General features: G+C 42.6%; 1 protein-coding gene across 1 annotated transcript in view; it reads right to left on the minus strand.

Moving 5' to 3' along the window:
* Nucleotides 1-14,691, minus strand: part of PPP2R3A (protein phosphatase 2, regulatory subunit B'', alpha) — a gene marked incomplete at its 5' end in the record, with an annotated part of 21,292 nt that extends 6,601 nt beyond the window's left edge. Inside the window, 8 exons of the mRNA XM_009582373.1 lie at nt 73-191; nt 716-891; nt 1,880-1,969; nt 2,543-2,591; nt 4,706-4,862; nt 7,190-7,276; nt 12,638-12,712; nt 14,589-14,691. Of these exons, the coding sequence (XP_009580668.1) occupies nt 73-191; nt 716-891; nt 1,880-1,969; nt 2,543-2,591; nt 4,706-4,862; nt 7,190-7,276; nt 12,638-12,712; nt 14,589-14,691 (856 nt within the window). The remainder of the gene's footprint in view (nt 1-72; nt 192-715; nt 892-1,879; nt 1,970-2,542; nt 2,592-4,705; nt 4,863-7,189; nt 7,277-12,637; nt 12,713-14,588) is intronic.
* Nucleotides 14,692-15,746: the final 1,055 nt, after the last annotated feature.

Consider the following 15,746-nt stretch of genomic DNA (forward strand, 5'->3'; position numbering starts at 1 on the left):
TTCCCTACATCCAGTTGCATTCCAAAGATGGGTTTGAGAAGGCCTGTATTTAGAAATAAAGGTGATTTATACCTTTTGCACTGCAAAGGGATCCCTCTGTTCATTGTCCAGATATTTCTCTAAATTAAAGAAGGTGTTGTAGAACACATGAGCCATTCTGCACCTCTTCAGGTCTCGCAGGGTTACTCTTCCTGCAGAAAAAACCCCACAGTATTGTGCTGAGTTCTTAGTGACAGACTGGATATGTTCCTTGTCAATCTTATCAAAGTTTTAATTATAACACCAGCATGCTAAAATATTACAAAATTTCTTCCCAAGTCAATTAAGGATTTTAACATTATTCAATAAATGGGTACATTTATTAGGCTTAAATCTCACATACATATGGAGGTCTTTCACATTCATGTGAAATATGAAAGAATGTGAATGGGGATGGTCCAGTTTCATAATCTAGACTGTCAGCATATCCCACAGCTGCAATATACAAAACTTGTTGCTCCAGTTCCAGCAAGTTAATTCACAAGGTCTCTTGTTTTAGTATTTCAAACCTCCTGATGCATAACGTTATGGCATAATAGCCACTGTTCAGACTTTCACCTTATGCAGTAATTTCAGCCCTGTGATTCTAACACAAGGCTCTACCTATAGACGGGTTTCACAGTGACATTACTTTCTCAATCCACCATAGATCAAACTCCTATTAAACAGGACTTACCTTCCCTCTCTGGCTTAACGAGATCAAGCATCTGACACAGCAAGTCATGAAATGGCAGTGGTTCTATGCCCATCACTTCCATCCGCTCACACTGCTCCTCATAAAAGTACTCCAGTTCATACATGGAGAGTACTCCATCCCCATCCAGGTCCATGCACCGAAACCAGTACTCAATGCTAGGAAAAAGAGACAGGGCTAGTGAAAGCACAGCACTGCACTAGGAAATCCATACAGAGATTGCAGAGATTGCAGCAATGCACATTCCCCTTCCCCCATCCTCCAACGCTCTTCTGCCTAAAGGCTGTCATAAAAGCAGGGATGAAAATACCCTTTGGGAAGGATCAGGACACAGGCTAGCACTCAAGACTGTCTCAGTCTCCTAGGTGGGTTGTGAGCACAGCCATGCTCATGACCTGTTTCACCTGGTAGCTGTAGTGAGCATCCGCTGTGCTGCAGCTCAACGGGCTCATGTAGGTTAGAGTGTCCCTGTCTGATTCAGCAGCCAAAGTTGGCCAAAAAAAACCAACTCTGAACCCAGGACACTGGCTATCCCCGAGTGACCCTGGTGAGTTATGAGGCAGGCATGGTACGCGCTTATTTCCTCTACTCCTTTATACAGAAGGCAATGCTTTCAGGCAGTTACACTCTACATCATCCCTTCACCTCTGGATAGCCCAACCCTGGATTTATGAATTATTCTTCTCGTTTTTAGTGATAAGGTTCCTTGTCCTAATAATTGCATACAGATCTAGTTCAGCTCTGCACAATAGTCTCCCACTGCCTGTACACATCAGGCAGGCAGGCAGGTTTTACAAAGTGACACAACCCTTCTTACGCATTTGCCACATGCATGAAGGGAACATGCCTATCTGCTGCAAACACCTCATGGGTTCACCCCCAGAGCCAGTGCTCCATGGCATGGGGTAACCAAAGGCATTGATGACTACCAAGACATTTAATATTACAAGAAAACTCTGCTTCTACATAATTTCTCCTCAGAAAAGGCAAATGATTTGACCAAAGGTTGATAGTAAGTTGCTTTCTTCCTAATAATCACTGGATCCCAAGCTGCCATCCCTTGTAGAAAGCAGTAGGTCACAGAAGTTTCTATAATCTTATCTGCTCTTCTCAATGCTTTTACGAAGAGACAGAAATCAGTCAGACCTTGTAGCACTCCTTTTGTCTTCCTCCGAAATCAGGAGCCACACAAAATCGGCGTAACTCATGCGGCCTTCCTTTTGAACTTCATTGCCTCTGGAAGACACATGAGAAAAAAAAAAAAGCCACCAGGCTCCTAAATACTCAGAATGTTATCAAATGTTTTTCAAAAGCCCCAAATCATTGGCGAGAGAAAATGGGGCATCATCACCCATTTAGCCTGTACTCCCTGCACTCCCCAGCACCAGTCCTTGTGCCTTTCCCCACAGGCACAGCATTTTCTGCCTTGCTGTCACTGCAGAGCTGAGGCTCATCTACCACGTCTCCTCCCACAACATGTGCTGGGCTGTTTTACTTTTCAGAGACTTTAAAGCAGTGCTCTCCAGCTATCCCTGTGCCACTGTGGGGCACAAACACATAGTGCTTGCGTGTTCCCTCCAGCTATGCCCAGCTTGTTCTACAATGAGGTCTATAGGTGGTCATCCTATGGGATTTTTTAATTTGTTTTCTTAAGATACCCAGAAGTCTCACTCCATTTTCAGGCAGCTCCAGCCGGAGCACCATGTTGGAAACCATTCAGATCAGTGTGGATTTTTGAGAGTATCTTGCATTTCTAATCAGTCTGACAGAAATTCCCTTCACTTTTATCTCCAGTACGCTATTCCTCACCTCACCACAGCGCCGCTGAATATTCGCTCAATAATCCTGTTTGATAAAGCTGGAAACAAAGAAAACAGAGAAAATGAAGCTACAGGTCACAGGAATAACTACAACCAGTTGTTTATGCTGAATCAACACAAAGCCATTTCCCATTGCTAAAAGAATGCTCTATCTGCATTGCCTGTTTAACCACTTTACTGGTCTCTGTTTAGCAGCATTCTGTAAAAAACAAAGATAATTCTCCCAGTGTGTCTGCCTTTGTATCCTCCCAAACACAGTATTTCCCCACAAATATGGCAACTGTGTGTTATCTGGATTCTTAGACATGGGCAGTGTTACTCCTACTTTGTTGCAGTAGGATTTATCACATAAGCAAATCCTGCTGATAGAAGGAGACTATTGCAGTGTGTATTGCAAAAGAAGTTCAGTTATCAAGCAAAAATCATACATCAAATCCCTACAAAACACTTCTTAGCAGAGCACAAGCTGTGGCAATCCTGCTGTAGGGAGGGACAATGAAAAACAAGCATCATTTTAGGTGAGCGGGAGGACTTTGCCAGCCAGGAAATGTGTGGGATAGATTGTTATGGCAGAGACACACCAGCCAAGCAGCAAGTACCAGTAAAAAAAACTGACCTCACTCTCCCAGACTGCTGACACACTTCCTTTAGACCCCCACCTTAGCTCCTTCATGTTCTCCATCACTTTGGTAGTCCTGGCACATTTCCGACACACCAGTCAGGCAGACCCAACCTGCACCACCCCTTAAATCCCGCTGGCACACTGCTGACAGGCTGCTGTACCACTGCACTGATGGTTTCTCCCCTTCACCCTGCCCACAGGACCCCTTCTATCTTTAGCTCCTGGCACCCAATGCGCTCAAGCCTTCTGTGCAACAAATACTCCATCCCCACACTCCAGCCTCCCAGCAGGGACCAAGTCACCTATCCCAATATCACCTATCCCAAGTCAGGCACTTCTCCATCCTCACCCCATCCAGCCCCATTGTCAACACTCCTGACCCCTGTGACTGCCACACTCACGCAGAACCCCCATGGCCTTCCCATAAACGCCTGCACTCAGAACACGTGGGCCACCACAGTACTCTGACACACACACGTACCTACAGCATTGTCATTATCACACCCCTTTCCTTCTTTCTTACTTCAGCCCACTAGAATCTTGGCTCCTACTAGATGTTGCTCCCATTCCCAGAGCTCCAGCAATGCCTGACAACTTGTCACACCTCCAGATCCCTGTCACCCTACACACTACAACACCTTACCACATACTTCACCTTTCCTGCCACCTCCAATCACACATTGTGTCCAAACATCCCATTTCCCCGAATCTGATTCTCTGTCCCAGACCTACTTTCCCAAAAAGTGCAGCAACCACATGGAAGAATCCAAGAAGGCTCTGCCTTCAGGATTAAACACGCTGGTCAATAGCTCAAGCTCTTGTCCAAAACATTACATCATGAGTCCTAACAGGTACGCACATGGGCATATCATGCTCTCAGAACATGGATAATCCTAAAAACAGCCAACCTGAGTGCCTCCATCTAGCACAACGCACACAGAACAAGTGCGTTTGGATTTTTTTACCCCTTTGTCGATTTGTATTCCATTAACTTATCCTCGGCCCTTGAATCTTTGAAAACTCATAGCATCTGCTCAACTTGTGGAAAGGAATTCCACAGTGAACTCAAGAGATATTCTCCACAGTGCATCTGCAAACTGAAATTCACCAAGCTTCACTGGATTCTAGAATTTCTTTCACTCATAATGAGATTGCACTTCAGCAATATTTGAAGTTCACATGGGCTTGTCCTTCTTGTCCCTACTTCCAAGTTCCTACAAAACCCTTAGTAAATAATAAGCAAGTTTCAAGACATTATTTTAGTTTGTCCTTCTGGCAGTGATCGATCCACACATGAACAGAAGCTCGCTCTCCAGTTACTCATGCAGGAAATAGTGTGTACTGCATGTCTCTGTGTCTAAGCCCCTACAACTGGCTCTGTAAATCAGCATTTGTGTAAGAGATGGATGGCTCCATTTAACTTTTTTTGAGGCATCAAATTAACCAAATTAAAGCCAGACTTTACTCTTTAGTGGGAACATTCCATTTTCAGCAATCCCTTTGTCCCACCACAGCTTGCAGGCAGCATACCTTGATCACTGTACCTAGCCAGATCCTTCTGGCTGATGTAAAGATCATGGTCGGTGTCCAGCTCCCAGAATTTACAGTATATAACATAGAAGTGCTCGTAGGAGAAATAATCTGTGATCTGATTTATGTCATCCTCTTCTTCCAAAAGAGCAAGAGTCTGAAAGAGTACAAGTAAAGTGGGAAGTTAAACCTCGACAAAGAGGCAGTTCAGCAGCTGAAGTCCTCCAACCTCTGTGGAACTTGGGTGAACACAGCTCTGAGAGCTGATCCAAAATGCAGCCTGTAGGAGATTTTGTTGCTGCATTCCTTAACAGGCACTTACAGAGCATCTGGCTTGGCTATCCTGGTTAGCATATGTATGCACAATATTCCTGCCACTCCTGTGAACAATTTCTGCTAGTTTTCAGCGATAGTGAAGAGTGAGGCAGAGAAACAAGAACATAACTGCTGTCTCAGCTGAGATCCATTATTTGTGAAACATTTCTGACCTGCACCAGAGACTCTTAACACCATTTACAAGAGCAAGTCTGAGATACATCTTTACACATCACACATCCTTGCCTGGCTCCCGAAGGACAAAAATCAAGTCTTGCTCCAGACTCATGCCTGGACTGGGGGCAGAGGGATGAATCCGAAGCAGATCAAACCAATCACACTGATTTTCCTGGGCTGTCGCTGACAGGAATTAGTCTGGTTTAACTGGGAGGCTTAGACAGATTTCCAACCATGACATCTGTTAACACGTCTCATTAGAAAACATTCAGTGACAACGTCCTTGTTTCATTCCCACTTCACACTTATCTCTGTCCTTCCCTCCACTCCACCTTCCCACCAACAGGAGAGTATTGCATGTTTACCAGTGCCACCTCCCTGCTTGCCTTTCTCCTAGTACTGAGGCCACGGGACACCAGACAGCCTTTTCAGTTTGATAAATTATGGCTGCAGGAATGTGAAAAGGCTAACAGACTCAAGTGAGCTATAGGTCTGTCCTCCCCTGCTTTCACAGCCTCTCAGAAGGGAGGAGGTGAAACACAGCCTAAGAGCTATCCCAGGGAGTTGTGTCTCTAAGCAGACAGGCTTAGTGGCCCTTCTATCCATAACCATAAAAACAGATGCTGTGCTACATGTAGGCACTGATAGTTCAACGTCAACTTTCAGTCACCTCCACATCCAAGGAACCCAACTGAGTCTCAACAAAATTCTCACCCCCTGCTATGCACCAGGTTCAGTAACATTTCAGGCAGGGACAACATGATAGCACTGCCAGTGCACTATTCTGACTTGCTGACACTCAAGTCTAAACATCTCTGATCAATCACTCTCTAGCCTCTTCAAATTCTTTGTGGGTCTCTCCATTTCTTTGCAGACAACAATCACTTAGGGAGGTTTTTCAATAATTAATTTTTTTCTTTTATAGTTCATGCCAAAATATGCCATTTACACATGCAGCAAAGAGCTGCCCAAGCAAAATTATGGTCCCAGAGCTGAACTTCCCTGCTGCAGGAGATGAAAGGCAGGGTAGATATGCAAGGAGAAAAAGGGGAAGAGTGTATAAAGGGAGAAAGTGAGTGAATAAAGATGCAGGACAAGTTGGGAGGATTTGTTTGTAACAGAGGTTAGGAGGAACTGGGATGAGACAGTCCAAGGGGGCACTGATTTTTTCATTAGCTGATGTGATCAGTGCGGCAGAAGATGTCTGAAAGGAGGAGGAGCGTGAATTCATGCTTGAGGCTTTTGAGGAAGGCAGCACGCTACATCTGGAAGGGAGAACAGGATGCAGTAGGGAAGTCTCACTGCTTTAGCAGAGTCCTTGACCTTTCACCCTAAAGACTTTCTGGCTTTTTAGGTTGGGCTGGAGCTGAGCAGCCTTAGACAGTTTTACTCTGGTGCTCTTTTGAGCAAAATGTAGAGAGAACAGAGATCCAAATCCTGAAACCTCTGCCCAACATAAGGATACATCGCAGGGATTGTAACAAGAACTAAGCTCCATTCATTAACCTTTCTGAAGAAGTGGAAATCAGCTCCCGAGATGCACGGTCTTGCAATTGCACAGCACAACATGCCTGACCAACTGTCAGTGGGCTGATCGCTGGTTGGGAGTCAGGAAATTGGCTGTCCTACCCACCTGTAGACAATCCAGCAGCTATTCTTGGCTGCTCAGTGAGCCACTTAACATAGGCGCACTGCTGTGTCCTCTTTGGCTACATCAGGAGCTACATCAGCCAATCTGCCTGATGTAGCTTCAGAGCAGATGCACAGTCGCCCCTTGACCCTCTATCAGTGCACTCTTGGCTACTCCAGCCCCTGGTCTTCTCTCATCTCAACTCAGACACAACTCCTCCACTAGCTCTGGCACTCTCCTGGCACTGAGCATTTGGCCTACCTCACTACAACCCAGGCACAGCTCCCTCGCTATATAATATACAGCTATAGGAACAAAGGTATGATGCATTTCATATCTTGTTCAGGCAGAAACCAACATACTTGCAAGAAGTTGCTTTTCCTCAGCTCTGTTAGAGTGATCTTCCCAGACCAGGATCGATTGACTGTGTAGAATATTCTCTGTATAACCTGCAATACATGAACAGTGCTCTTGAAATCAACTCCTGTTTGGGAATTTAAATGCAGTAACTTTATTTTGTTTATTCACTCATCCTAAGGGGACTTCTTTCTGAAAACTGTTTTGTGATTTTTTTTGTAGATATTCCTATTCTTAATTCACTACACAGTCTGAAAGTAACATTTGTTTCTGAAACGGTATTATCCATTTCCACTCTGCAAGTATTTTCACTGCTCTTAATTCACATCTTTAAGCATGCAGATGCATTACTTATGTCAGGGAATATATTCAAAGTGCTGACGAATCATTTTGAAACTGAGTTTTTCAGGTTTTAGGCACTGTAGCTTGCATAGGTCTCAACTGAAAGAGTTTTCTGCACCAGAAAAAAAAAAAATCAGGACTTTTGAAGAGGAAACAGGACATGTAAATGAAAGCCACAATTGATGTCTGACCTATTGTGTCTACAACAATGCCTCATCCTCTTGGTGGCTCCACTGAAAGTAAGCAATAGAGATTATGTGTCTGCATTTATCTTAGGTAGGTGTTAACCTCATTTGTCTCCTTTACTGATCTGCCTCTGGTGAAAGTGAGTAAAAAGCATGGGGGGAACGCACAGACTTCTGAGAATCCAAGAGAAACAGTTCACAGTATGAGACTGAGTACACCCCCAAGTACCTAAAAAAGCAAGCTGAACCCTTCCCAGTCCGCTCCTTGTCAGGTTGTCAAATACCATCACAAAGTGGGGAAAACGCAAATGTATGATCAAGCACATGCAAGAATGAACTTAACAGGAGAAACAACAACAAACAAACATCTTCAACAAGAGAAATTAGGAATATAATTAATTTGACTATCAGCACTGAAATCTATGGAATGTAATTCTTGTTGACCAAACCTAATACAAACAAGCCTTTGATGTCTCTGACATCATGTTGACAAATTATCCTAGAATTTTGGTAAATCTTAATAGTGCATGCTATTCCAACATAAAAATTAACTTTACACAACAATATGGACATTATAGGGATTAATCTCGTTAACAAATTAAATGGAATGGGTTTGTTTCTTAACTAGAACTATCTTCGAGTGGGCAATCACCATTTAAGGGCCATGCTTTGACTCAGGTCACACAAGCACTGGTTCTTAGTCCGGAACAGATCTGGAACCAAGTAAGGGATTGTTCCTGTACAGACTCAGTCTGCTTTGGGATACACAGATTAGTGAGACAGTAAATGCTGATGAGCACAAATAATTTTCAGAGCAACAAGAATGATCTGAGGACTCAAAAATGTACCCGGAATGTTCAACTTAGCTGAACATGACACCTATAGGTAGCTATCCTGGTCCTTAAAAGCCTACATGGGGAGATGTGGGAGAGCAGGAGGACTTTTTGTCTCTCATGAAAATACATAGTTAGAAGCTGAAATCAGCCTCATTCAGACAGGTAAGAATGCACTTCTTTTACACTGCCATGGATTAACCACTGGGACAACTCCCAAAGAAATACTGCAGGCTCTTCATCACTCCAGACTTCAAAGATGGATGTCCTTCTAAAGTTGGGTGTCAATTCAATTAAAAACAAACAAAAAATCTATCCTAACTATAGCAATCACTGAGCAATGTTCTATGGCCTGTGTAATGCAAGAGGTCAGACTAGGTAACCACAATGATCTTTTCTGGTCTTAAGCACAATGAAAAAGCTGTATGTTTGTTTCTTCTTTAATGCCTCTGGCAGCCACTGCCATTCTGGACTCTATTTTTGGACTTCGTTTGGCCTTTGCTTCCAGATTGCACAACAGCTCAGAGACTGAAGTGGGTCTCACCTCATACATAACCCATTATCACACCTGACAACTCTGTAGCAATTCTTAAAGATACAGGGTTTTCGCACCATTCCAAGGACTCAGAAATAACAATCCCAAGAATCAGAAAAAGGACCCCTAACCAGCAATCTTTTTTTTTTCCTCTGCCTGCAGGGTAATAAAAGACAACAAAATATCCCCCTGTTTGTGACATGTAAGAAACTGTTCCTCTATCAGACCACATTGATAAACATGTTCCATCTGCTCTCTCCTCACCTAGCTGTAAAAATAAGACATTCAGAGGTAAAGTGGGATCTCTTTTCATCTCTTTTACCGTGTCCAATCACTCAGTCTGGGCTTTATTATTCAAATAATGGTCCAGTTTCAATGGATAGTATATAGTGTATATATCAGTATAAAATGTCAATACTTCTCTCTTTCTTTTCCAGGTTGTTAAAACCAAGCTGTGAAAAAAAGCATTCTGGAAACATCCTAGAACATAACCACACAACCTGAAATGATTTGCAGCATTCAAGCCACACTCATCAGTTATGCCTTACTGAAAGCCATAACTGGCTTCATTTTTCCCAGCATGCAAGATTACTTATTCCGAATTCAGTGCATAAGCCTTTGGAAGGGAGAGCCCCTTCCTATTTGCCCATTATCCTCATGTAATCTACCTCCAGGACCCAAACCATTATGGGTCAGTTCTAGACCTTTCCCCAATCTTCCCACAGACGAACAAAAGCAATACCATGTCTGGAAAAATCCACAAAGCTTTATTAAACCCCGTAGGCCATCCTCCCCTTACACATTCGCACTGGTTATACTGCATAAGCTGAAGCATTTTTCAACAAGCAGTAAGTTTGCCAAGTTGTTCTTAGTTGACTCAGCTTTTCAACAACAGCATGCAGTGCTAACTCTGAGCCTTGTTTGAACATTCTGGGAGAAGTCACATTTTAAAGCTTTTAGAATAAATGCTACGTGGTATTCTGCATCATCTTCACCAGCTTCAGGAGTCGGTCTCTGTTGAAACACACACAAGTAGTTTAGTATACCAGCAATACAACAGCTCACAGATAAAGATACAGATTAAATTACAGCTTGTTGTATCCAAAAGGCACCTCTAGAAGGTGTAGAGGTAGGCAAAAAAAAAAAATTGAAACGTGCATACACATCTTACCCATACTAGACTGTTATCTTACTCTCCAGGTGATTTCAACCAAGTGATTCAATCCAGCGACGAACATAAAAGCCAGTGTCTCCTTACAGCCCTCATCTGTAACACAAAAATAAAATGTAATTTTTGCACTTGCAGCAAATACAGTATTCTGTCACTGTAAGTAGGTATAAGGCACCCTACCTTGAAGGGATCAAAAGGATCCAAGTAGTCTCAAAATCCAAGGACAAAGCTGTTTCCTTCATTACCTCCTGGTGGAAATACTGAATTTTGTAACACTAAAGAGAGAGAAGTGCCAAACTGTCTGTGAAAGGAGATGTGAGAAATAGGAACTCCTGGTATCAGAGAGGAGAGCCACTGCTGCAGTGGGCCAAGTACTGCCACTCCACGTGGGAGCAACCTGACCCAACAGACTGACTGTCTCCCGAGGTCTTGACTCTGCCCCAACTCAGTGATCTGGCCAAAGCCAAACATGCTGAGCTCAGAAAGAATCTGTCTGTCAGCACAGACACCCAGAACAGCATTGTCCTGCCAGCGTGAGGAGTCTGTGAAGGACATCACAGCTTTGTAAGATTTGCCGCTACACACCATTTGCCTCAACCACAAGCACCACTGTTTCCTGGCTGCCTGGGAGCAAGCCCAGGAAGCCACCTCTGTCAAGAGTACCATGAGTAAGGATGCATAACGGCTCAGACTGAAGAAGGAAAGCACAGTGGAGGCACAAGCAGAATAAGAAGCACTGAGAAGCTTCATGTACTCAGGAAGGGTCCGGTTCTGTGACTGCTTTATGGTGGTCACACAGGACCTCGCCCAGGCAACAAGGGAAGTTGTGGAAAAGGAGAGAGGAAGGAAAAGGTGTTGCCCTTTTTAGTAGCAGCCTGCACTTCAGTTATCTTGAAGTGGAACCTCAGCTTCACACAGCTGGTCTCTCAGACCAGAACATACATTGCACCCCAATGAGGTCCAGAAAGTGCAGCAATTGCTGCTTCGGGACACCAAGGGTGATCATTTGGGGGATTACTCCACGAAGACATTTGTTTCTTGCCTTTATTCCCTCCCATAGACCCTGAAAAATACAGGAACAGCACATGACTTGAGAAGAACCTGGAAAGGCAGATGCACAGAACTGCCTTTGTCACCACCCAGCAGCCAGCATGAGGACAACCACGTGTTGTATCTTGTCCCGCTCACCAGCAAAGAACAACTGGTTGATACTGCAGTCAGAAACCGATGCTAATGTGACCTTAAATCTTTCAGCTCTCACCCCTCCATGTACTTTAAACACCAAATGCCACAGGCACCTTCCACGCTCACCGTAATTCCCTGGCCATTGTCATACCTATTCTGGCCAGTTACTATGCTTAATGTATCTTGTCTTGCTCCATGGGGACTAAATATGTTGATAATACACTGATGTTCACTTTCATGTTCAAGCACATCTAAACATTTAAAATTGATTCTTGTTACACATTTTCATAAAACATCAGTGTGACAGTTCAGGGTTTGCCCAGAGCAACAATGTCTTTCTGCCATCTGTTCCTTACAGGAAAGGAACAAGCCTGTGTCTGCCAGTAATCTCCCAGCTGCCAGTACGTGGTTTAGCTGGCCCCCATGCAGACCCTGGCAAGCAAACAGGAGAAACTTTAAGCCCTTGAGCCCTGCTGGGATACAGCTCCCATCAGGTCTGTCATTATTTGAATTGGTTACCACTGCAGAGATAAAACATCCTAACATTTTTACCTTTTATCCAGATTCATATACAACATGAAACAAGCTAAAGGCTTAAAAAAAAAATACAAACTTATTCAGGTAAAGCACCAGTCTAACTGCTAACTGCGAAGTCGGAACAAAGCTACAGAACAAAACCCAACAACAAACAGTAGCCACAAAAGCTCAGAGACTCAGAAAGACTAGATAGGCTTTCTGGCAAGAGCGAGAGGCAGAGGAGTTGGACAGTAGACCCCTGTGTGCAATGGATGCTTTGTACTATGGAACAAGCACAGATTCTCCACGTCTAAGTGACAGAAATCTTCAAACATACAGCCTTCCATGTCTCAGCAGCCCAGCAGAATTAGGGGTAACTTAGCAGCTCTCAAAGACCGAAGAAGGACCTCTCATTTTCCTTCATCAGGATTAAAGACCAAAAAAGTTGTTTTTATAGGTTTGCTTAAGTCCAGAAAGAATCATTATTAACTTTTTGAATAACCTCTTGCACACACAGGCAGATTCATTTTTCCTTTGGAAGTAGTTCTTAAAATAACTCATTGCCAGTAGTATTAAAAAGACCTGTTTTTTGAAATAACTGAAGGATTTGCTGATGGGAACAGTGACAAATCACAAAGGGAAGGTTGGTACAGCAGTATCACAGGAGATCAAAGGAGCCAGCCTACCGTCGTAATATACCGGGAATGGAACTCCGGAGCATCCTTCAGGAACGTCAGGCCAGGATGTGTTTCCACCACATCCTGCAAGATAAGACCAAATAAAGTGAAATAGATTTTCTTCTCCTTTTAATGTTTAGAAGTTACTGGGTCTACAAACCAATACTTTTGCTTACTTTAGAAACTGTATTTGCAGCATTAACAATAAAACTGAAATGACATCTTTTTATCTATAAAGTGAACCTTCTAGAAGCATAAGTAGAATACATTTTCTGGGCAATACGCACCTGTTGGGCCATTTTGATTTACTTAAGGACAGAAAAACAAAGGAAGAGAGTTAGTGAGTAGATGAAAACTCGTTTTCATTGAATGAGACAAAAAATTAATTAGTTGACCATGCAACTATCTCCTCTCCAAGATCTTTTTTTCCTCCATTCATTGAAGATATTAACATTTATTAGAGCTAGGTGTCAGAAATAAACATTCCTTGAAAGGTTGAGAAAGTTGCCTTTTATGTCCTCCACAACAATGAAAGCTCTTGTGAGCCTCAGAATGCATACAGATATGATCAGTGCTTTTCCAAAATTTACTTGAACTACCTGTGGAGATGCCTCTTTCTCAAGATCAGCTCTCTGTAAGCCAAACACTGGCTCATGATGCCAAATCTGCCAAGAAATGCATGACCAAAACCGTGGAGAAACTGCTCAGATCCTGAATGAATCAGTTCAGATCCTGTATGAATCAATGTCTCCGTTATTTCTACATGTCTGACTACTCTACCCTTTAAAAAAGTGTTCGAAGTTTTGCTTTGTCTATACCATGACACAGCAAAGGGATAGAGCAGACACAGTGCCCTTAGGGGTGCGATATGACCAAATTTTGGCCAGTCTAATATGTCTAATATGATGGTGTAATATGGTGTAATATTGCTAGCCTCTGGTTGACTGACAAACAAGATTGTACATGCCTTTGATTGCACCAGTTGCTAAAAAGCACAGCTGCAATCAATCACGAAAGGCAGTGTGCCCAGTGGAGAAAAGATGAAAAGGAACATGAGAAAATTTACCCATCACAGTCCCAGTTTTGTTTGAGACAGAAACATCCAGTGCAGACACAAAATCCTTCCCCAAAGCAGCATCTCTACAGAGATTTTGCATAAAAGGCAACACAGTGCAAGAGATCTAGGAATATGTGGAAAAGCTCAGAAAAAGTATCAACAGATGATCAGAGGTGCAGATGGACCTGATTTATAAAGAAACTATATCCTAAACCTATCCAGAGTCTGCCCAAATGGCCACAAATAATTAAAGAATGACATTTTGCTTTGTTAAAAATATCACATGTGAATAAAAGGAAAAGAAAGAAATGAAATCAGGATGCACAGATTTGGCCTGAACATCAGGAAAAAAAATAAATCAGCAGTGGGACTTGTGCACTAGCAGGTTTAGAGGCATATACAGAACAATTGGAACGGCAAAATTTTTTGCAAAGATTTCCACGTGATATTGTATCTGGTAGTCTTGCTGGATAAATTCAATTATAATTGTCTTGTCAAGCAACTTTTACAACTTTTCTAACAAGCTTTTATGTTGTGCTTGAGCATCAGAGCCATGCATTTTTCACAATAACCACCTAGAGAGATGGGGCAAATTTCAGCCTAGTTACCAGGCACTGATAACTATGAATCCTAACAAGAGGCTAAATAAAGCTTTGAAAATCCTCAGCGACTTTAGCAAGATACGTAGCTGGTTGGCACTTATGTAAAATAGTCCACTTAAAGTGGACTTATGCAGAATAGTCCACTTATTTCTATTTCACTCCAAAATAAACCCCATCCAGGTGCTGTTCAAACCAAGGTCTGCATGACTTGGTAAACATTTAAAGACATGAAAATAAAGAAGTTACAAAATAAACACAGTGCTCTCTCCCCATCTATTCACTGCTGAGCTGTTGCAGGTACCTGAAGTAGCAGGATGAAGTCCTCCTGTTCTAGGTAATCACAGCTAGGCTTCGCTAAAAGGTATGTGAATCTGGATGCATCATCATGGCAGTTACATAGGATTCTACAAGAGAGATGAAGAGTTACTCCAACTACTTTGTACCTCACAGGACAATCATGAACTATAGATGGATTATGAAGTGTCTTATCACATGTTACACATGTGAATTGTGCAAAATTGACCTCAGACTACCAGCACCCACTTTCTTCAATATCTTTCAGCAGCACCACAGTACTACCACGCAGTGGAGCTTTTTTCATGTTAACATTGCTGTGGTAAACAAGGTTTCTTACTGAAGACTGTTCTTACTTTGATTCCACAGCATCTTCGCAAGTAACCTGACTTTTCAAAATGCTGCATGCTCACTGACCTCATTTGAAGCCAATAGGATCAACCTAATGGGATGCCATAACAGATATGGTCTCCAATTTAATCCTTTACTGTATTTCAATATTTGAGGATATTGCCAAACTACAGTGACTAAATTTTCAACCAGAAAAATCATTCCCCAGAAGGGAAAAAAGAGCATCCCTTGTTAATTACGGCACAGCTGGCTGCTGTGCACTGAAGTAATGGAGAACAGCCTAATGAGAGAATTAGTAGGACTGAGTATTTTGAAAAGCATGTAAACTCATTCCTTCGGTTGACAGTTTGCATCTGTGACACTGATTCTTGTCTCTGCTTTCTTCTAATACAAAATACTACACTGGTTAAAGGTATCAAAATTACTTAATTCACTCCAAACAGAAATACTCATGAAAACGGAAACTCCATGACATTTACCAAATCACTACTGAATACCTGTAACAGAAGAGAACATTTGGATATATCAAACACTAAGTTGGTCTGATTTTCAGAAGTATTCTATACCATACCCAGCAATTCCTATTGACTTCAAATGAGATCAGTGAGCATGCAGCATTTTGAAAAGTCAGGTCAGCTACTAAGATGCTTGAAAATAGGCTTCAGCAATTAAAGATAACTGTTTTAAAATTATGGTTGTGTTCAGATAGCTGTAGTCTAACTTTACCAGGAACACTACATTTACTTCCGTATCATGTTTCCAGAAAATTTTTGCAACTGTCAGAGGGGAAGAGAAGGGCTGGGGGGGAGGGAGG

The sequence above is a fragment of the Fulmarus glacialis genome, unplaced genomic scaffold (genome assembly GCF_000690835.1).
Source record: "Fulmarus glacialis isolate BGI_N327 unplaced genomic scaffold, ASM69083v1 scaffold10957, whole genome shotgun sequence".
NCBI classification, from domain to species: domain Eukaryota; kingdom Metazoa; phylum Chordata; class Aves; order Procellariiformes; family Procellariidae; genus Fulmarus; species Fulmarus glacialis.